This window comes from Pseudophryne corroboree, chromosome 9 (genome assembly GCF_028390025.1).
Source record: "Pseudophryne corroboree isolate aPseCor3 chromosome 9, aPseCor3.hap2, whole genome shotgun sequence".
NCBI lineage: Eukaryota > Metazoa > Chordata > Amphibia > Anura > Myobatrachidae > Pseudophryne > Pseudophryne corroboree.
Window position 1 is genome coordinate 228185070 of NC_086452.1, and position 23646 is coordinate 228208715.

Sequence of the window (23646 nt, forward strand, 5' to 3'; positions counted from 1 at the left end):
CGCCGCCGCCCTGGGCAGCATATAAATCTTCAAAAATACACTGGCAAGAGGGGACATAAGTGCCAAGGCACTGTCCTAACCCCTGCCAGTATAAATATTAGTTGGGAAAAAAGCGGGATGAAGCGTGCCATTGAGGGGGCTGAGCTTCCTCCTCACAGCCCACACACATATACACTGCTAGACATGGTGCAGGGCATGGGGGGCGCCCTGGGCAGAAAAAACACTTGTTTATGGCAAAAAGGACATTAACACACACTGTCCTACCGCCGCCAGTGATATTAATTATTTAATTAAGAGCAGGAGAAGCGCGCCGTTATTGGGGCGGGGCTTCTTCCTCACTAAGCCAGCACACTACTCAGCGCCATTTTCTCCTCAAGAGAAACGCTGGTCCTCCCTTCACTACTGACTTGTATCAGGGTGCAAAAAAAAGGGGGGGCGATGTATATGATGCTTGTATTGTATCATGTTATATTATAAAGCGCTGCAGGTCTGTTTTATGATATAGTTCACAGATTTGTGTGTTTGCACTGGGGTGTGAGCTGGCTAATCCCTTTTTGTGTCCCTCTGACAGAGGTCTGTCCCCTATTTGTCCCAGTGTGTCCGTAGGTGTGTGTGGTACACGTGGGTGACATATATGAGGCAGGGAGTTCCTTCACGGAGGAAACCATTTGGGGGCGTAGAGTTGTAAGGTGGTAACGCTACGGCACACCAAGAGCCTACATGGGTGAATGAAATACGTGGTAGTATGCATCATATCAATGGAAGATTAGTTAAGGCTGTATCTAATGCTGCATGCTGAATATGTAGAAGATATGGTTTGTCAGCATTCTGTTCTTTCATTTGCAGGCGACCCTCTCTGGGTCGCATAAAGTCCATTTACAAAGGTTATGACTACTGCTACCGACACGGACTCTGAGTCCTGTGTCGCTGATGGGGATTCCAGGGAAATAGATAAAATAAGAAGAGCTTAATATATTCTTTCCCGACAGTCATCCCCTGTGTTAGACAGTGCACTGTCTAGGGTGACAAAAGAAGGTAATTCTCCCTATACCTGGCACGGCTTCACTAAAAGAGCCGACGAACCGAAAGGTGAAAACTATATGTTGCAAAGGGACACTGCTCAGGCCCACTATTGCTTGCGCGTGGGGGTGTCACGCTATTACAAAATGGTCAGAGAGCGTGTCATCAGAAATTGACACGATTGATAAAGATGAGATACTCCCTAAGTTAGGAAATATCAAAGACGCTGCCGCATACTTGCTAGGAGCAATAAAAGATATTGGACTCTCGAGTTCACAAGCCGCTACCAGGGCAGTATCGGCTCGGCGAGCGTTGGGGATTCGCCAGTGGAACGCGGATGCAAATTCCAAGAGGAATATGGAGGATCTCCTATACATAGGTGAGGCCTTATTTGGTGATGGACTAGAGGCATTGGTCTCAGCGGCTACCGCATGTAAGTCGACATTTTTTGCCCTCTGCACCGGCAAAAAGATCACCCTCACATGTAGTCCTTTCGGCCCAGTAAGTACAGCGCAAGGTTTCCCCTTATTCTGCAGGTAGGGGAAGAGACATAAAGATGTCTACAGCGGCTTCAGGTTACCAAGAACAGAAGTCTACCCCTACTTCTGCCATGTCTACAGCATGACGCTGGGGCTCCCTCGCGGGAGGTCGCTCGGGTGGGGCACGTCTAAAACTACTCAGTCAGGATTGGAGTCAATCTGACCTGGATCCCTGGGTTTTACAAATAGTGTCCCAGGGGTATGAATTCAAGACGTTCCCACATGCCGATTTTTAAAATCGACTTTACCAGCATCTCTTCCAGGAAGAGAAGCAGTTGTAACGGTAATTCAAATTTTATGTCAGGACCAGGTCATAGTCCTGGTGCCTGGGTCACAACGAAGGGAGGGGGTTGTTCCGAAACCGGACGGCTCGGTTAGACCGACCCTGAACCTTAAAAAAAAAAAAAAATCTGAATCTCTACTTGAAACGGTTCAAGTTCCAGATGGAATCACTGGGGGCAGTGATTTCCAGTCTGGAGGAGGGGGATTACAGGGAGTCAGTTGACGTAAAGGATGCTTACCTGCATGTTCCCATTTATCCTCCTTACCAGGCTTATCTGAGATTCGCGGTTCAGGATTGTCATTACCAATTCCAGACGTTACTTTTCGGTTTTCTCCACGGCGCCGAGGGTTTTCACCAAGGTGATGGTGGAGATGATGGTCCTCCTGCGTCAAGAAGGAGTCAATATAATTCCTTATCTAGAAGATCTGATAAAGGCGAGATCCAGTGAGCGCTTTCTACAAAACATCGCGCTCTTCCTGTCCATGCTCCAACAACACGGTTGGATCATAAATTTTCCAGGTATTTGTTTTTCGGAATGATTCTGGGCAGGGTAATTCAGAGAGTTTTTCTTCCGGTGGAAAAGGCTCTGGAAATCCAGAAAATGGTAATACTAGTTTTGAAACCATCAAGAGTGTCGATCCATCAGTGCAAAGATGGTGACGGCCTACGAGGCCATACAGTTTGGCAGGTTCCATGCCAGGGTATTCCAGTGGGACCTGTTGGTAAAGTGGATCCCACCTACACATGCACCGGAAGATAGTCCTGTTGTCAAAAGCCAGGTTTTCACTACTGTGGTGGCTACACAGCTCGCACATATTAGAGGGACGCAGGTTTGAGATTCAGGACTGGGTCCTGGTGACCACGGATGCAAGTCTCCGAGGCTGAGGAACTGTCACTCAAGGAAAAGCTTCCAAGGAAAATGCTGAAGTCAGGAAGCCTGCCTTCACATGAACATGCTGGTATTGAGAGCCATTTACAACGGTCTTCAACAAGCGGTACACCTTCTTCAAGATCATCCCGTGCAGGTCCAGTTGGATAAGGTAAAAGCAAGGCGGAACGAAAAGCAGAGCGGAAATGGCAGAGGTGACGAAGGTCCTCCTCTGGGCAGAAAAACAACGGCTCTGTCGGCAATTTTCATTCCGGGAGTGGACAACTGGGAAGCAAACTTCCTCAGCAGACACGATCTCCATCTGGGAGAGTGGAACCTCCACCAAGAAGTCTTCGCAGAGGTGACAAGTCTTTGGGGAGTTCCTCAAGTAGACATGATGACATCTCGTCTCAACGGGCAGCTTCAGAAATATTGTTCCTGGTCAAGAGACCCTCAGGCAATAGCGATAGATGCACTGGTGTCCCAGTGGCTGTTCCGGTCAGTGTATGTACTCCCTCCACTTCCACTGTTCCAAAAAGTTCCCCGTGATCATAAGAAGAACGAGGTTTCGAGAAAATTTTCATTGTCCCAGGCTGGCCAAGGAGGCTTGGTGCCCAGATCTTTCAGAGTTACTTAAAAAAAAAATCCTGGGCCTCTTCCTCTTCGAGAGGACCTACTACAGTAGCTGCCGTGCGTGTACCTAGACTTACCGCGGCTACGTTTGACGGCATAACTGTTGAGCGCCGGATCCTAGCCTGAAAGGGTATTCCCAAGGAAGTTATCCCCACTCTTATTCAGGCCAGGAAAGGAGTAACGTCTAGACGTTACCACTGGCTTTGGAGAAAATATGGGTCTTGGTGTAAATCCAAGAAGGCTTCAACTGAAGAGTTTCAGTTAGGGCGTTTTCTCCATTTCCTACGGGCTGGAGGGAATGCAGCCTGAAATTGGACTCCATTAAGGTCCAGATTTCAGCATTGGCAATTTTCTTTCAGAAACTATTGGCTTCCCTTCCGGAAGTTCAATCTTTCGTGAAAGGCGTGCTGCGCGTCCAACTTCCATTTGTGCCTCCAGTGGCACCTTGGGATCTTAGTGTGGTGTTGCAGTGCCTTCAATCACGTGGGTTTGAACCTTTACAGAAGGTGGAGTTGCGGTTTTCTCACTTGAAAAGCGGTCATCCTGTTGGCCTTGGCGTCTGCAAGGCGGGTGTGGGGCCTTATCTCACAAGAGCCCTTATTTGATCTTCCATGAATATAGAGCTGACTGGAGAACACGTCAGCGGTTTCTACAGAAGGTGTTTTCCTCTTTCTACAGGAACCGACCTATTGTGGTGCCTGTGGTTACGGACGCCTTCGCTGAGTCAATGTCTCTGGATGTGGTTGGAGCTTTGAAGATTATGTCGCCTGAACGGCTCAGATTAGGAAAACAGTGGCTCTGTTTGTCCTGTATGCTCCCAACAGGATTGGGTGTCCTGCTTCCAAGCAGTCCATTGCGCGATGGATCTGTGGTGAGATTCAGCATGCTCATTCCACGGCTGGATTGCCATTAACGAAATCGGTGAAGGCTCGTTCTACTAGAGGGGTGGGCTCGTCATGGGCGGCTGCCCGGGGGATCTCGGCATTACAACTTTGCAGAGCAGAGGTTTGGTCGGGTTCAAACACTTTTGCAATGGTTTACAAGTTTGATACCATGTCCGATGAGGACCTCATGTTTGGTCATTCGGTGCTGCAGAGTCGTCCGCACTCTCACGCCCGTTTTAGAGCTTTGGTATAACCCCATGGTTCTTGAAGTGACCCCAGCATCCTCTAGGACGTATGAGAAAATAGGATTTTAATACCTACAGGTCAATACTTTTCTCTTAGTCCGTAGAGGATGCTGGGCGCCCGTCCCAGTGCGTACTGTATCTGCAGTTATTGGTTGTAGTTACACACAGGTTGTGTTACGGGTTTTGTCAGCATGTTGCTGCAACTTCTTCATGCCGTTGGCTAATGTTCTATTGAATGCCACGTTTCTGCGGCATGCTTGAGGTGTGAGCTTGTAAGTTGCTCACCGTGGTTTAACAATAAATCCTTTCCTCGAAATGTCCGTCTCCCTGGGCACAGTTCCTTAAACTGGAGTCTGGAGGAGGGGCATAGACGGAGGAGCCCAGTCACACCATTTGAAAGTCTTAAAGTGCCCATGTCTCCTGTGGATCCCATCTATACCCCATGGTTCTTGAAGTGACCCCAGCATCCTCTACGGACTAACAGAAAAGGATTTACCGGTAGGTATTAAAATCCTATTTTTTCCTCTCACAGGACAAACTGACAGTCACATTTCCGGATTCCAAGGAATTGGATGACTTATTTAAAATAGCCTGGAAGACTCCAGATAAGAAATATCAGGTGTCAAAACGGTTTTTGCATACATTCCCCTTTGCCCCTGAAGACAGGAAATTCTGTGAGGAGTCTCCAGCAGTAGACGTCTCAGTCTCTCGCCTTTCTAAAAAGGTGGTACTCCCTGCTCCGGGCTCCTTTACGGTAAAGGAACCGGCAGATAGGAAACTTGAAACCACTCTGAAATCTATTTACATTGCTGCAGGTGTTACACAAAGGCCAGTCATTGCAGGTTGCTGGATGACATATGCAATTCATTCCTGGACTAATCAAATTAAGGAAGGTCTTTCGGGTGATATTACCTTAGTTAATACTGTTACTTTCCTGAATCACATTCAGGACACGGCAAGAGTCCTCTGTGACTCCCTTAAAGAGATTGGCAATATTAATACTAGGACCGCGGCTATGGCTGTGTCTGCACGCAGAGCCATATGGTTGCGTCAGTAGATTGCTGATGCTGACTCCATACGTAATGTGGAATCTCTTCCCTTCACAGGTGAATGGCTCTTTGGAGGTGAATTGGACACATGGATTTCCAAAGCTACGGCTGGAAAATCCATGTTTCTCCCTTCGGGAGCTCCGCCTGCTAGGCGTACCTACCCGAGACCGTCTACTCAGTCCTTTCGGTCCTCCAGATTTCGATCTAGGGCCAGAGGGGCCTCCGACGCAGCTAGAGGCTCCAGAGGTAAACCTAAGAAACCAGCCGTTGCCGGATCTCAGGACCAGAACACCAGCTCTGCTTCCGCAAAGACTTCAGCATGACGGTGCCCACTCACTCCAAAGAGCCTTCACAGGGGAATGGCTCTTTGGAGGTGAATTGGACGCATGGATTTCCAAAGCTACGGCTGGAAAATCCACGTTTCTCCCTTCGGGAGCTCTGCCTGCTAGACATACCTACCCGGGACTGTCTACTCAGTCTTTTTGGTCCTCCAGATTTCGATCTAGGGCCAGAGGTGCCTCCCAACGCAGCTAGAGGCTCCAGAGGTAAACCTAAGAAACCAGCCGTTGCCGGATCTCAGGACCAAAACACCAGCTCTGCTTCCGCAAAGACTTCAGCATGACGGTGCCCACTCACTCCAAAGAGCCTTCACAGGGGAATGGCTCTTTGGAGGTGAATTGGACGCATGGATTTCCAAAGCTACGGCTGGAAAATCCACGTTTCTCCCTTCGGGAGCTCCGCCTGCTAGACATACCTACCCGGGACCGTCTACTCAGTCTTTTCGGTCCTCCAGATTTCGATCTAGGGCCAGAGGGGCCTCCAACGCAGCTAGAGGCTCCAGAGGTAAACCTAAGAAACCAGCCGTTGCCGGATCTCAGGACCAGAACACCAGCTTTGCTTCCGCAAACACTTCAGCATGACGGTGCCCACTCACTCCGAGGGGATCTCGTGGTCGGAGCTCGGTTACATCACTACAGCCACATCTGGGACAGTTCCTGCCAAGATGCTTGGGTAAAGGCCTTATCTCTCAGCGTTGCAAGCTGGAGTTTGACGGAACCCCCCCCCCCCCCCCTTCCCCCTTCCCAACAATTTTTCAAATCAAGCTTACCAGCTTCAGAAAATATACGTGGTACGCTACTGCTGGCCATCAACAAGTTAGTCCAGCCCCAGGTCATTGTTCCAGTACCCCTACTACAACGAGGACAGGGTTACTACTCCGGTCTTTTCGTAGTACCAAAACCAGACTGGTCTGTGAGACCCATTCTGAATCTGAAGTTCTTGAATCCTTACCTGAAGATTTTCAAATTCAAGATGGAATCTTTGAGAGCAGTGATTGCAGGCCTGGAACAACAGAAATTCCTTGTGTCCCTGGATATTAAGGACGCTTACCTACATATCCCAATTTGGCCTCCTCATCAGGCCTATCTGAGGTTTGCCCTGCTGAAAGATCACTACCAGTTTCAGGTGTTAGCCTTCGGCCTGTCTACAGCTCCGAAGGTGTTTTTCGAAGGTGATGGCGGAAATTATGTTTCAACTCGGGGTCTAGGGGGTCAATGTTATTCCATACCTGGACGATCTCCTGATAAAAGCGAGCTCCAGGGAGCTTCTATTGCTCCATATAGATCACACTATCCAACTTCTGTCACACCACGGGTGGATCCTCAATCTGCAGAAGTCCCACCTGGAACCGTCTCAACGGCTCCTGTTTCTGGGGATACTGGATACTGTAGCACAGAAGGTGTTCCTCCCAGATGGCAATGTAAGAACACTTCAAGAAATGGTTCACATGGTGCTCCGACCTGCTCGTGTCTCCATTCATCATTGCATAAAATTGTTGGGAAAGATGGTGGCCTCGTACGAGGCAATTCAATTCGGAAGGTTTCATGCCAGACCGTTCCAATTGGACATCCTGAACAAGTGGTCTGGTTCCCATTTTCAGATGCCCTGGATGATTCGGCTGTCACCTTAGGCCAGGCCAGCATCTCTCCTGTGGTGGCTACAGTCAACTAACCTGCTGGAAGGTCGACTATTTGGGATTCAGATTTGGATCCTCCTCACGACGGATGCGAGTCTGAGAGGATGGGGAGCTGTTGCCCAGGGGGGCGCAGTTCCTGGGCAGGTGGTCTGCCCAAGAGGCCCTTCTTCTGATCAACATTCAGGAACTTCGGGCTATCTACAATGTTCTGATTCAGGCATCCCCTCTACTTCGGGATCAGGCGATCCAGGTGCAGTCGGACAACGCCACGGCAGTGGCGTACATCAATCGACAAGGAGGGACAAAAAGCAAAGCCTGCATGCGAAAAGTGTCAAGAATACTCCTCTGGGCATAAAGAAATGCAAGAGCACTGTCTGCGATCTTCATTCCGGGGTGGACAACTGGGAAGCGGACTTCCTAAGTCGCCACGACCTCCATCGGGGGGTGTGGGGACTACACAGTCAGGTGTTTCAGCAAATCATCGTCAGGTGGGGAAGGTCGACTTGATGGCCTCTCGTCTCAACAAGAAGCTTCTCTGCTATTGCTCACAAACCAGGGACCCGCAGGCGAGCGCAGTGGATGCGCTGACATCGCCTTGGCTTTACCAGCTGGTCTACCTGTTTCCTCCGATTCCGCTGATCCCAAGGGTGCTCAAGCGAATCAGACATCAATGAGTGAAAGCAATCTTGATTGGCCCCGAAGAATGTGTTATGCGGCTCTTCTGGACATGTCAGTAGAGGACCCTTGGCCTCTACCGCTAAGAAGGGATCTTCTTCAACAAGGACCGATCGTCTACCCGGCCTTACGGCGGCTTCGTTTGACGGCATGGAAGGTGAGCGGAACATCCTAGCGCACAAAGGCCCTCATTCCGAGTTGTTCGCTCGCTAGCTGCTTTTAGCAGCATTGCACACGCTAAGCCGCCGCCTACTGGGAGTGTATCTTAGCATAGCAGAATTGCGAACGAAAGATTCGCAGAATTGCGAATAGAAAATTCTTAGCAGTTTCTGAGTAGCTAGAGACTTACTCCTACACTGCGATCAGTTCAGTCAGTTTCGTTCCTGGTTTGACGTCACAAACACACCCAGCGTTCGCCCAGACACTCCCCCGTTTCTTCAGCCATTCCCGCGTTTTTCCCAGAAACGCCAGCGTTTTTTCGCACACTCCCATAAAACGTCCAGTTTCCGCCCAGAAACACCCACTTCCTGTCAATCACACTACGATCACCACAGCGATGAAAAAGCTTCGTTATGCCGTGAGTAAAATACCTAATTTTTGTGTAAAATAACTAGGCGCATGCGCTCTGCGAACATTGCGCAGTTAGCAGATAATCGCAGTATAGCGAAAATCTGCAACGAGCGAACAACTCGGAATGACCTCCAAAGGGCTTTCCAACAAGGTCATTGCCACTATGGTGGAAGCCAGAAAACCTGTGACGTCAAAACACTATCATCATATCTGGCGGAGATATGTCTCTTGGTGCGAGGAGCGCACATAGTCCTCTGCAGAATTTAACTTGGAAAGGTTCCTGGAGGCTGGAGTGGATAAAGGCTTATGTCTGGGATCAATTAAGGTCCTAGAATCAGCTCTTTCCATCTTCTTCCAGAAGAAGTTGGCTCTCTTGCCAGAAGTTCAGACCTTCTTGCAAGGGGTGCTTCACATACAACCTCCATTTGTGCCGACTACGGCACCTTGGGATCTGGATGTAGTGTTACGTTTTCTACAGTCCTCCTGGCTTGAACCTCTGATGACAGTAGAAGATAAGTACCTCACGTGGAAAACAGTGATGTTACTGGCCCTGGCTTCTGCTAGGCGTGTCTCAGAATTGGGGGCCTTGTCGTGCAAAAGTCCGTACTTGGTCTTTTACGAGAACAGAGCGGAGCTCAGGACTAGACAGCAGTTCCTGCCAAAGGTGGTCTCCGCATTTCACTTGAATCAGCCTATCGTGATTCCATCCATTTCTGACACTTCTGCTCCTCTGGAGGCACTGGATGCTGTGCGTGCCTTGAAAATTTATATCAAAAGGATGGCTCGGATCAGAAAGATGGATTCCTTGTTCATGCACTATGATGCGCAGAAAAAGGGTTGCTAGAGAAAATAGGATTTTAAATACCTACCGGTAAATCCTTTTCTTGTAGTCCATAAGGGACATCGGGCTCCCGCCTCTGTGCGGTGACTTTTCTGCAGGTCCTCTGTTATGTGTTTCTGTTCAGCTGTTGCAGTTAATGTTGCCAGATGTTGCTGGATAAGTTTTATATATTGGTGTGCTGGTGTGTAAATCTCACCACACTTTTTGTTATGTTCTTTCTCTCACGTATGTAATTTCTCCTTCGGGCACTGTTTACCTATAAATGAGCTGTAGGAGGAGGCATAGAGGGGAGGAGCCAGCACACCCAGTTGAAGAAATTTAAAGTCACTGGCTCATTTGGACCTGTCTATACCCATCGTACTAATCTGTCCCCAATATCCCTTATGGACTACGAGAAAAGGATTTACCGGTAGGTATTTAAAATTCTATTTTTACCTTTAACTGCCTGTGGGAAGGGGCATAAAGGAGAGGAACCAGTACACCCAGTGAAGAAATGTAAAGTGCACCGGCTCCTGTGGACCCCGTCCATCATACTAAGTCTCCCCAATATCCCTTATGGACTACGAGAAAAGGATTTACCGGTAGGTAATTAAAATCTTATTTTTTTAATTCTATTCTTAGACATAAAGCACCCGTGTGTTACTGAGAATATAGATCAGTGTTTGCTTTACTGTATGTTACTGTTGTTGTTGTGTTTCTTAATTCTAGAAAACTGACATTCCACATTTTCTGATTACTATATTGGTATAAAATGTATCGGATATTTATAAATCCATTGAGGAGCTCCGTTGACCTATTCAGACGTGAGGCAGTTCTTGTCCTGATATAACTGACAAATCCTCATCCAGAAAAGATAAGGAAACTGCATGAGTAATCTCTTCAGAATTATCTGTACTCATGCTTTAGGTCTATCCGGAAACTGGGAGAGCTGAATGTGGGGATGGAACCTATTGGTGATGAAATTCAGGCAAAGAGCATACCACACAATGGTCCCAGAGACAGCAGCTCTTCTGCCATCAATGGCCATTCTCCTCTCCTGACCTCTTTACAGAGAAATCCGCTGCCTGATGGACAGAGCATCAATACCAGCACGCCACAGAAACGAGGATGCGCTACCAATATTCCAATTCCAGAGGAATCGCCAGTATTTGGAAGTGCAGGGTATGTTGAAGTGATTCTTAAATTGACAACTGTGAACGTGTATGTGCAAAACAATAGTTTAATTTCCTTATTGTTTATCTATGAAAATTCCTCAATCAATTTTAGAGGACATAGACCTCCTAGAGCGAAATTACTTTTTTTTAGGCGATAGGGCACCATCATTTAAAAAAAAGCAGGCTTCCTGCTGCCAAGAAGTCATCAAATCTCCAGCACAAGGTACTGGCATTCGCTTCACTATTCAAAATGGAATTGAAGTCTCTCCCACCCCACAATTATTCTGGTAGACCGTGTCTTGTATGATGCACAATATAATAAATTGAAATACTGCTAAAATTCTAGAAAAAATAAGTTTGCAAATGACAAGTCACTTTGATTCCTGTCCTGGGAGGGGTGTAGTATGGCTGACCGCCGGTCTCCTGACCGCCGGTCAGCTTACCGACGCCGGGATCCCGGCAGCATACCGACGCCCGGATCCCGGCGGAGAGAGGGGCGAGTGCAGCAAGCCCCTTGCGGGCTGGCTGCGCTCGCCACGCTGCGGGCTCGGTGGCGACCTGCGGTCGCCACGGGTTCTATTCCCACTCTATGGGTGTCGTGGACACCCACGAGGGGAAATAGTCCCTGTTGGTCGGCATGCCGACCATCGGGAAAGTGAGTAGTCGGGCTCGTGGAGGAGGTAATGTGACTGTCGGTCAGCTGACCGGCGGTCACATGAATACCACCCCCTGGGAGCTGTAGTAACATTTATATCTGCTCCATGTGTCTCATTCCTCCTTCTTCCTCTGGGGAACACTGATAGACAATGGGTTAAATGGGGTGCCTGAGGAGTTGTCACTAGATAATTAACTATTAAAACTAAAACAACACGTCTCCCCCCTCCCTATCATAACCCTTCCACTGGTAATAGTTTGTTTATTTAGTGTCTATTTAGTGCCTTTGGAGTAGGCATAACGATAACGTATGGCAGTGGTTCTCAAACTGTGTGCCGTGGCACCCTGGGGCGCCTCAGGACACTTGCAGGGGTACATTGGATCGGTGGTCCAGGACCAATTCAAATTATTTATGGTCAAGTGCTGATGGCTGTGAATCATAAAATATGTGGCCAAACATAAGCATATCCTGTATCCCTCCACATAACTGAACCTAAGCATGACATATAAACACGATTAAATTAGTTATATTTCTTTTACGTCCTAGAGGATGCTGGGGACTCCAAAAGGACCATGGGGTATAGATGGGATCCGCAGGAGCTTGGGCACACTGAAAAGACTTAAACTGGGTGTGAACTGGCTCCTCCCTCTTTGCCCCTCCTCCAGACCCCAGTTAGACTTTGTGCCCAGGACTGACTGGACACTCACTAGGGGAGCTCTCCTGAGTTTCTCTAGAAAAGACTTTTGTTAGGTTTTATATTTTCAAGGAGACCTGCTGGCTACAGGCTCCCTGCATCTTGGGACTGAGGGGAGAGAAGCAGACCTACTTCTACTTAGTTAAGGTCTCTGCTTCTCGGCTACTGTACACCATTAACTCCAGAGGGTTCGATCACTTGGTGCACTTAGCTGCTTGTTCCCGGAGCCGCGCCGTCAATCCCCTCACAGAAGCCAGAAGAAAGAAGTCGGGTGAGTATGAGAAGAACAGAAGACTTCAGGATAGCAGAAGACTTCAGTAACCAGGTATAGCGCAGCGGTAACGCTGCGCTCCATGCTCCCACACACTTTCACTAACGGCACTCACAGGGTGCAGGGCGCTGGGGGGGGCGCCCTGGGCAGCATGTTACTGATGTTAGGGGAGCGGCAGAAGGCTTTTCGGTGCCTCGGCACTGTTTCTCAAACCCCCGCCGGCATTTTTTCATTTTCAAATTTGGCGGGCCGAAGCGCGCCGGGAAGGGGCGGAGCTTCACCCCGCGGCTCACAGCGCCATCTTTTCCTTCAACACGCGGCTGAAGGAGACGCTGCCCGGGACCTCCACATCTCCTCTCACAAGTAACGGGGAGCTAATCGGGAGGGGGGGGCCGCAGTGTGGTGCAATTTATTAGTATTTAAGCAGCGCTGGGTACATATATCTTTTGACGGGATATATGGGCGCTGGGGTGTGAGCTGGCATACTCCCTCTGTGTCCCCTATCTGGGCTTCATTGTGGGCCTGTCACCTAGCTGAGACGTTCTGTGTGTATCTGTGTGTAGGTACTACGTGTCGGCATGTCTGAGGCTGAATGTTATTCACCAGAGGAGGTTATTGGGGGAGCGGATGCGGGGCTAGATTTGGGCCTGTCTGCGCAGCCGACACCTGATTTACTCGCATTGTTAAGTACGATAAATACGAATGTAGCTTATTTATCAAAGAGGTTAGATAAGTCTGAGTCACAGACACAGGTGTGGAAAAAGTCCATGGAAGAGGCTTTGTCTCCGGTGCAGACCTCATCCGGGTCGTAAAAGCGGCCATTTACTCAAGTGGTAGATACTGATACCGACACGGACTCTGATTCCTAGGTCGATTTCACTGAGGCTGCTTTACATCCAAGTTTAGTTAAGAGTATTCAGTACATGATTGTGGCTACAAAACATGTTTTACACATTTCTGATGAACCTGCGGTACAGGAAACAAGGATTTGCTTGTTCAAGGGAAAAAAACTTGAGGTGAAGTTTCCCCCCTCTCATGAAATGAATACTCTTTGTGAAAAGGCTTGGGAGTCGCCGGACAAGAGGTGGCAGATTCCCAAGAGGATTTACATGGCGTATCCTTTCCCCTCTGATGACAGGGAAAAATGGGAGGCGTCTCCAAATGTTGACAAAGCTCTATCTCGTTTATCTAAGAAAGTGGCGCTTCCGTCTCCTGACATGGCAGCTCTCAAAGATCCTGCGGATCGCAAGCTGGAGACGTCTCTGAAGTCCATTTTCGCTTTTTCGGGTGCATTGCTCAGACCTGCTGTGGCGTCGGTATGGGTGAGTAGTGCTATTGCTAAATGGGCTGAGAATTTAGCTACTGATATGGATACCCTTGATACAGATAATGTTCTTTTGACTCTTGGTTATATCAAGGACGCTGCAGAATACCTGAAGGATGCGGCGAGGGATGTTTGTTTCTTGGGATCAAGAGCCAATGCCATGTCTATATCGGCCAGGAGGGTATTGTGGATCCATCAATGGAATGCTGATGCCGACTCCAAGAGAGCTATGGAAGCATTACCCTTCAAAGGTACTGTCTTGCTTGGGGACGGCTTGGCTGACCTGGTCTCTACCGCGACTGCGGGTAAGTCCTCTTTTCTTCCTTATGTTCCCACACAACAGAAAAAGGCACCACATCAGCAGATGCAGTCCTTTCTTCACAATAAATACAGGCGTGGAAGGGGTTCGTTCTTCCTCGCTTCAAAAGGTAGAGGAAGAGGAAGGAAGCCGCCTGCAGTGTCAGGCGCCCAGGACCAAAAGTCCTCCCCTGCCTTTACCAAGTCCACCGCATGACGCTGAGGCTTCCCTGGGGGAGTCCGGACCGGTGGGGGGCCGTCTGCGAATATTCAGTCAGGTCTGGATTCAATCAGACCTGGATCCTTGGGTCCTAGAGATTGTGTCTCAGGGATACAAGCTGGAGTTTTGGGAGATGCCCCCTCACCGGTTCTTCATTTCGGCCTTACCAGTGGCTCTTCCGGACAGGGAGGTGGTGCTGGCAGCGATACAAAAATTGTGTCTACAAAGGGTCATTGTTCCCGTTCCCTCGTCCCAACAGGGGGAGGGGTTCTACTCGAGCCTCTTTGTTGTGCCGAAACCGGACGATTCGGTCAGACCAATTCTGAATCTAAAATCCCTCAATCCATACTTGAAAGTTTTCAAGTTCAAGATGGAATCTCTTCGAGCTGTAATTGCCAGCCTGGGAGGGGGGGATTTTATGGCGTCAGTCGACATAAAGGATGCCTACTTACACGTCCCGATATATCCTTCGTATCAGGCCTTCGTCAGGTTTGCGATACAGGATTCTCATTACCAATTTCAGATGTTGCCGTTTGGGCTTTCCACGGCTCCGAGGATTTTCACCTAAGTCATGGCGGAAATGATGGTTCTCGTTCGCAAACAAGGGGTTACAATTATCCCGTACTTGGACGATCTCCTGATAAAGGCGAGGTCCAAGGAATGGTTGCTGAGAAGTGTAAATTTGTCACTGTCTGTTCTGCGACAGCACGGTTGGGTACTCAATTTGCCAAAATCTCAGTTGATTCATACCACTCTGCTGCCTTTTCTGGGCATGATGCTGGACACGGATTTACAGAGACTATTTCTTCCAGAAGAAAAAGCTCTGGAACTGCAGACGATGGTCAGGGAACTTCTGACGAGTGTGTCAATCCATCACTGTACTCGGGTTCTGGGGGAAATGGTTGCGGCATACGAAGCCATTCCATTTGGCAGGTTTCATGCCCGGGTGTTTCAGTGGGACTTGCTGAGCAAATGGTCCGGGACTCACCTGCACATGCACCGGAAGATAAGTCTATCTCCCAGAGCCAGAATTTCTCTCCTGTGGTGGCTACAAAGTTCTCACCTCCTAGGGGGGGTGGTATTCATGTGACCGCCGGTCAGCTGACCGACAGTCACATGACCTCCTCCACCAGCCCGACGGGTCACTGTCCCGATGGTCGGCATGCCGACCAACAGGGACTATTTCCACTCGTGGGTGTCCACGACACCCATAGAGTGGGAATAGAACCCGTGGCGACCGCAGGTCGCCACCGAGCCTGCAGCGTGGCGAGCGCAGCGAGCCCGCAAGGGGCTTGCTGCACTCGCCCCTCCCCGCCGGGATCCCGGCGTCTGTATGCTGCCGTGATCCCGGCGTCGGTAAGCTGACCGGCGGTCAGGAGACCGCCGGTCAGCCGTACTACACCCCCTAGGGGGACGCCGGTTCGGTATCCAGGATTGGGTACTTCTGACAACAGATGCAAGTCTCCGGGGCTGGGGCGCAGTCACCCAAGGAAGAAACTTCCAGGGTAAATGGTCGCTCCAGGAAGCTTGTCTCCACATAAATGTTCTCGAGTTAAGAGCCATTTACAACGGCCTGCTACAAGCAAGAAGCCTTCTTCAGGGTCGACCTGTCCTGGTACAGTCAGACAACATCACAGCGGTGGCACATATAAACCGTCAAGGCGGAAAGAGGAGCAGAGCGGCAATGGCGGAGGCCACAAGAATCCTTCGCTGGGTGGAACAACACGTGAGCGCCCTCTCAGCAGTCTTCCTACCGGGAGTGGACAACTGGGAAGCAGATTTCCTCAGCAGACACGATCTCCATCCGGGAGAGTGGGCTCTTCACCAAGAGGTATTTGCAGAGGTGACAAAATGTTGGGGAATTCCGTTGATCGACATGATGGCGTCTCGTCTCAACAAGAAGCTCCCGAGATATTGTTCCAGGTCAAGGGACCCCCAAGCAAGTGCAGTGGACGCCCTGGTGTCTCCTTGGGTGTTTCAGTCGGTGTATGTGTTCCCTCCACTTCCTCTCATTCCAAAGGTACTGGGGATCATTCGGCAAGCAAGGGTTCAGGTGATTCTCGTCGTTCCAGATTGGCCAAGAAGGGCCTGGTACCCGGATCTTCAGGAATTACTGATGGAAGATCCTTGGCCGCTTCCTCTAAGAGAGGACCTGTAGTTACAGGGTCCATGCGTGTTTCCAGACTTACCGCGGCTGCGTTTGACGGCATGAAGGTTGAGCTCGTAAGGGTATTCCCGGGGGGGGGGGGTCATTCCCACTCTCATTAAGGCTTGGAAGGAGGTTACGGCGAAACATTATCACCGTATTTGGAGAAAGTATGTTTCCTGGTGTGAGTCTAAAATGGCTCCTGCGGAAGATTTTCACTTGGGTCGCTTTCTCCACTTTTTGCAGGCGGGAGTAGATGCAGGCCTGAAATTAGGCTCCATCAAAGTGCAGATTTCGGCTTTGTCTATTTTCTTTCAAAAAGAATTAGCTGTCCTCCCAGCGGTTCAGACTTTTGTGAAAGGAGTAATGCATATCAATCCTCCGTTTGTGCCTCCTGTAGCTCCATAGGATCTTGACGTGGTCTTACGGTTTCTCATGTCTTCCTGGTTTGAACCTTTGCGTAAGGTTGAGTTGAAATTTCTCACTTGGAAGGTAGTTATGCTGTTGGCGCTGGCGTCTGCCAGGCGAGTGTCAGAGTTGGCAGCCTTATCTCATAAGAGCCCGTACTTGATTTTTCATTCGGATAGGGCGGAATTGAGGACTCGTCAACAATTTCTGCCGAAGGTGGTTTCTTCATTTCACATTAACCAACCTATTGTGGTTCCAGTGGCTACGGAGGCTGTGGCGATTCCAAAATCTCTGGATGTTGTGAGAGCTTTGAAGATCTACGTCACTAGGACAGCTGTTGCCAGAAAAACTGAGGCGCTGTGTGTCCTGTATGCTTCCAACAAGATTGGTCATCCTGCTTCAAAACAGACTATTGCACGCTGGATTTGTAGTACGATTCAGCAGGCTCATTCTTCGGCCGGGCTACCAGTGCCGAAGTCAGTAAAAGCCCATTCTACCAGGAAAGTGGGCTCATCTTGGGCGGCTGCCCGAGGCGTCTCGGCGTTACAGCTTTGCCGAGCAGCTACTTGGTCGGGTTCAAACACTTTTGCTAAGTTCTATAAATTTGATACCCTGGCTGATGAGGACCTTGCGTTTGCTCAATCGGTGCTGCAGAGTAGTCCGCACTCTCCTGCCCGTTCTGGAGCTTTGGTATAAACCCCATGGTCCTTTTGGAGTCCCCAGCATCCTTTAGGACGTAAGAGAAAATAGGATTTTGGTACCTACCGGTAAATCCTTTTCTCCTAGTCCGTAGAGGATGCTGATCGCTCATCCCAGTGCGGACTGTTACTTGCAGTGTTTTCTTGCTGGTAAAATTAGGTTTATACACGGGTTGTGTATTTCTTGTTTTCAGCTTGTTGCTGTTGTTACTTCATACTGTTATCTGGTTTACTGTTACTCCGGTTGTACGGTATGTTTGTGGTGTGGGCTGGTATGTTTGTAGCCCTTAGTTTAAACAAAAATCCTTTCCTCGAAATGTCCGTCTCTCCTGGGCACAGTTCCTATAACTGGGGTCTGGAGGAGGGGCATAGAGGGAGGAGCCAGTTCACACCCAGTTTAAGTCTTTTCAGTGTGCCCAAGCACCTGCGGATCCCGTCTATACCCCATCGTCCTTTTGGAGTCCCCAGCATCCTCTACGGACTAGGAGAAAAGGATTTACCGGTAGGTACCAAAATCCTATTATTTTTTTCTATATTTCTCAATAAGAAATGTTTTACCTATAGGTGCCGTGAAAAACATTCTGATACTCTAGGACGCTGTGATTCAAATAAGATTGAGAATCACTGGCATATGGTATTTTACTTTATTTCTAGTTAATTATTTTTTGTTAGCTCTGTAACGTACCTCAGCCCCCTTTTGTAACGCGCTGAGGGAAGGGGGGTGCTCTTTACCCGGCCCGGGCCTTGCCACTTGTAGACAGCGGCAGCGGAGATAGAGCGGACACTGCTGCAGCAGCAGCCTCTCTCCCCAGCCCAGCTCATACTGTATGTTGCTGTGTGCTGCGTTGGGGAGAGTGAGAGTTGAGTCTATTGTAACACTCAAATAACACAGAGCAAATAAAAACAAATTGTATAATACATTCATATATTATTTATACATTTAAAACAATCGTGGTAGACTCGTACCAGAAATTATAGTCTACTATTTATGGTAGAGAGAGTGCATGTTTCAAGAAGCTGGTCACACCCCAGTTGGATCTCAGCGTATCACAATCTTCCACTTGAATATCCCTCTCTCTATGTGGGAATAAAACGGAAATCCTCCAGTAGTGTAACACAGTTTATTTAACACTGTGGGCCAGATATATCATCGCTTGGAACGTGATAAAATGGAGAGTGAAAAAGTGCCAGCCAATCAGGTACTAACTGCCATGTTACAGGTAGTGTTTGAAAAATGTCAGGAGAAGATTGGCTGGTTCTTTTTCACTCTCCATTTTATCACTTTCCATGCGATGATGCATCTGGCCCACTATGTTTTATGTGCAACTGTAGTGTGTTAAATAAACTTTAAAAAAATATTCCCTAAGGAGAGGGGCGTCACACCCCCACTCCGAGTACCTGGGCCCGGCACAGCTGTCTGTGCCCTTGCCAGTAGCTAATGTTGTTACCTTGCCACAGCCAAGTCATGGTTTTCTTTTGGCTTTTTCCTGATCTCCTCTTTATTGCTACTGTGCGTTTAACGGAATGTATATTTTCTGCAGTATCTTTGAGCTTAGGCAGTAATTGTATCCCTCTTTTTTTCTTTTTCATCCACTAGGCGTCACTGGAGTACTTTGGAATATGGACGGGGTGTTAGCAGGGATAGGCACATTTAAATATTTCAATTAGTAACCCTCCTCCCCCTCCATACTGCCCTGTGCCTGCCAGGGAAGGCACATTCTGGACTCAGCTTCAGACTTTACTTTTTTTTGTAACTTTTTCTTTTTACAAGTCACAGTCCCTTCCCAGCTTACTGAGAAGTTTGGGTCCAGGACTATGTGTGCTGCTAAAAGCAGGAAAGGCTTGTCGGCGCTTAGATGAGAAGCCCCGCCATAGACCTTAATCAGCGTTGGCTAATTTCAGCTTTGGCTGCAGGAGCAGGTTGGTGCTTGGTGAGAAGCCCCATCAGAGCCTCCAGACCCCAGCAAAAGGTAAGGAACGGGCGATCAGCTCACGCTGCTGCCGCTCCGTGAGGCCGTTTTACTGAGGGATGCCTGTAGCGGTCGGTCAGCTCATGCTGACGCCGCTCCGTGGGTGGGTGGGGGTTTACTGTATGTGATTGCCGCTGTAATGCTGCCCTATGCCCATCACCGCTCTCCCCAGATCTCCGCCGCTGCACTATGTAAGCGGACGGTCAGCTCACGCTGCCGCCGCTTAGTGGAGGTATAGCCGCTGGGCTGCACCATCATCCTTCTCCAGCTGACGGGGCTTCCTGCGCTCGGCAGGACAGCACCGCAACTCACTTCACTGTGTACTGAGCGGTGGGGGGGAGATATAATGGCCGCCCCAGCGATTCCCCTCAGCATGAAGCCAGTGTGCCATCTGTTGAGACATATATTTTAGACCTGTTTGCATAGTCTAAGGGGCAAAACAGGCTATTAAGCCTATGCTGAGAATATATATGTTTTAAAAATAAAAAAAAGCAGATGGTGTGGGCGCCATTTTATATTGACTACCTGCTTCTTCCTACAGGAATTTGGTGCTGGTCCTACAATACATGTCCACTGGAGGGGTCAGGGTTGTTGGTAAGTTTTTTAGTGAAGTATGAACTTAACAGAACTTAGGGGGTCATTCCGAGTTGATCGCTAGCTGCATTTGTTCTGTATTAGTTCTCAGCGCAGCGATCAGGCTAAAAAACGGCAGTTCTGCTCATGCGTATAGGCGCAATGCGTATCGTACGGGCACAACGAACAATGTAGTTTTGTACAGGGTCTAGCGAAGCATTTCAGTCGCACTGGTGGCCGCAGTGTGATTAACATGAAGTGAGCGTTTCTGGGTGTCAACTGATCGTTTTCAGGGAGTGTTCGGAAAAACGCAGGCGTGACAGGAAAAACGCATTCGTGGCTGGGCGTGGTTGTGACGTCAAAACAGGAACTAAAGTCTGAAGTAATTGCAAGCGCTGAGTAGGTTTTGAGCTACTCTGAAACTGCACAAAAAATCTTTGTAGCCGCTCTGCGATACATTCTTTCGCATTTCTGCTAAGCTAAAATACACTCCCAGTGGGCGGCCGCATAGCGTTTACACTGCTGCTAAAAACTGCTAACGAGCGAACAACTTAGTGTGTACTAGGGTGCTGTGCACTCGGTCTTTTACACACTTCGGTTATTTTTTACTGAGTCGTGAAGGCTTTTGTTTCACTGTATTACTGTCTGTCTATGTGCATGATGACTGGAAAAGCAAACGCAAAATCAAAAAAGCAGATTGTCTGCGATAACTGTGATAGTGTGTTACGTGATGAAACTTCCACTTGCAAATTGGGGGCCAAATAAGGACCTCTACCCTGATCCTCCTTGGGCTATGATGGCAGGTGTGATGGCTGATTTGGCGTCAGAATTGTCTGCTGCACGGAACGACCGTGAGTCGGCAAAGTCTTATCCAAGGTCAATGCGGTCTGAGCAGCCACTGTGGGCTCAGGATTTTTTGAGAACTTTGCGGGTTTTACAAAAGTCCATGAATAGTTCTAATACTAGTCATCATTTGTTTCATAATTGACTGATTTCCTCGATTTTACAAACTGACGATTCAATGCCAGACCTTGTATCTCAGAATGAAGAGGAGGAAGGTGAATTTGGCCAGGAGTCAGATAGTGAGGTCACTGATAGCCCGGGCATTAATGATCTCATCAGGGCAGAACGCCAGGTGCTAGATTTCACTGAGACAGAGGAGCACCTCTGTCAAAAGATGAGGTTCTATTTGCTAAAAGCCAACGGGCGACTATGTCTTTTCCTTTTTCAGATTCTCTTAATAAGCAGTTGACGGAAGCATGGCAAAATCCAGATAAACTGTTTTCTGTGCCAAAGTGATTTCTGTCTAACTACCCTTTCTCACAGACTATGGCAACTAAGTGGGTAAATTCGCCACCAGTGGATTCTTCAGTTTCAAAACTTTTAAAGAAATTAACCATTCCAGTTTCAACTGCAACGAAGCTTAAAGATCTGTCTGAGCGTAAGCTAGAGTCCATGCTAAAGTCCATTTATACAGCAGCAGGGGTGTTGTTTAGACCTGCTTTAGTTGGAGTTTGGGTTAACAAGGCTGTAGTAGCATGGGTGAAACAGCTCAGGTTAGGCCTACAACAAGGTCTTTCCTCAGACCAGTTTATACTTCTAACCGATCACATTTGTGAATGTGAGTATTTGGATACCGCATCTATGGATGTTGGACAAGTCAGTTCTCGGATTTCAGCCTCTATTATTGCGGCCCGTCGGGTGCTTTGGTTGCAGTCTTGGCAGACCGAGGCTGAGTCGAAACGAGGAATAGAGGCGCTGCCTTAAACTGGTGATATGTTATTTGGTCCTGAATTGGACAAATGGATTTCTCAGGCTTCTGGAGGAAAATCTGTGTTCCTACCGTTGTCCACACCAGTACCTAACAGGAATTACTCTGGACCAGCGTTCAGATCTTTTAGACCTCAGTCCTTTTGAGGCTGTGCTTGAGGATCAACCGTACACAGTAGACGTGATAAGAGGACTTGGTTTTCAACAAACCACTAACCGTCAAGAAACAAAGCCAGCTGAGAAACCAGTGGCATGACGGGCTTCCAGCCCATCTTGGATCTTTAGTTGTGGGAGCATGCCATCAAAACATTTCACTTGGCGTGGTATCAGACATCCACAGATTGGTGGATCCGCAATTTAGTGTGCAAGGGTTACAAAATAGAGTTCGATTGTCTACCACCAATGCAGTTTTTCAGGGCAGGTCTGCCTGTGTAAGGAGACAAGAAGGAAGTTCTGCAGGCTGCTATTCAGTCTCTCGTAGATTCAGCAGTTTTGATTCATGTACCAGTACACCAACAAGGTCAAGGGTTTTATTCTAATCTTTTTGTAGTACCAAAGCTGGGCGGCTCAGTCAGACTGATAGTGAACCTAAAGGGGCTCAATCAGTACGTCACTTACTACAGATTCAAAATGAAATCGCTACGGTCAGTGATTGCAGGCTTAGAACCACAGGAATTCATGATTTCGCTGGATCTCAAGGATGCGTACTTACACATTCCAATTTGGCCACCGCATCAGCCATACTAAAGGTTTGCAGTACAACAAAACCATTATCAATTTCAGGCACTACCGTTTGGCCTCTCATCAGTGCCTCGGGTATTCACAAAGGTGATGTCTGTGATCATTGCTCATTTCAGATCCCTGGGAGTGATAATAGTTTCGTACTTAAACGACCTACTCATCAAAGCTTCGTCTCAACAAATACTCCTTCAAAATGCCTTACTAACGTACATTGTCCTAGTTCAGCATGGGTGAATTGTCAACTTCAAAAAACCAAGCCTTGTCCCGTCTCAACAAATTCAGTTTCTGGGAATTGTTCTGGATATGGTAGATCAATGAATTTACCTTCCAGAGGTAAAAGCACAAAGTATTCGTCATCTGGTACAGTTAGTGCTCAATCCACGGACAGTCTCGGTGCACTTGTGCGTTCGACTGTTAGGAAAGATGGTGGCATCTTTCGAAGCACTCCGGTTCGGAAGATTTCACTCACGTCATTTTCAGCTAGATCTTCTCGTATAGTGGTCAGGGTCTCATCTACAGATTCATCAAATGGTGCGTTTGTCTCCAAGGGCCAGAATTTTGCTGCTCTGGTGGCTCCAAATAAGACGTCTCACAGTGGGAAAAAGGTTCGGAGTCTGGAACTGGATAATTCTGACGACGGGTGTAAGTCTCAGAGGTTGGGGTGCAGTGGTCCTACATTGTCCGTTTCAGGGTCTATGTTCAGATCGAGAGAGATTACGGTCAATAAATGTCCTGGAACTCAGAGCAATTTTCAACACTCTGCAACATGCAGTTCACATGCTCAGACTGTTCAGGTTCAGTTAGACAACGCGACGGCTGTCGCATACATCAACAAACAAGGAGGGACTCGTAGTCACGTGACCATGCGAAAAGTTGCTCAAATCCTGAATTGGGCCGAGCATCACCAAGTGATATTATCAGCAGTGTTCATTCCAGAAGTGGACAACTGGAGAGCAGATTATCTCAGTCGTCAGGATTTTCATCCAGGAGAATGGGCTTTGCATCCAGAAGTGTTCCAGATGTTAGTCCAGCGGTGGGGTTACCCACAGGTGGATCTAGTGGCATCTCGCCAAAATCATCAGGCACCCAAGTATGTGTCGAGAACAAGAGATCCAAGGGCAGTGGCAGTGGATGCTCTTACGA

General features: G+C 48.5%; 1 protein-coding gene across 4 annotated transcripts in view; it reads left to right on the forward strand.

Annotated features, from left to right (window-relative positions):
- The window catches only part of WDR47 (WD repeat domain 47), a 207650-nt gene that overhangs the window by 128789 nt on the left and 55215 nt on the right, over nucleotides 1-23646 (forward strand). For all 4 annotated transcript variants that reach the window (XM_063940149.1, XM_063940146.1, XM_063940148.1 and 1 more), the window contains one exon: nucleotides 10489-10743. In XM_063940149.1, coding sequence (XP_063796219.1) covers nucleotides 10489-10743 — 255 coding nt within the window. The remainder of the gene's footprint in view (nucleotides 1-10488; nucleotides 10744-23646) is intronic.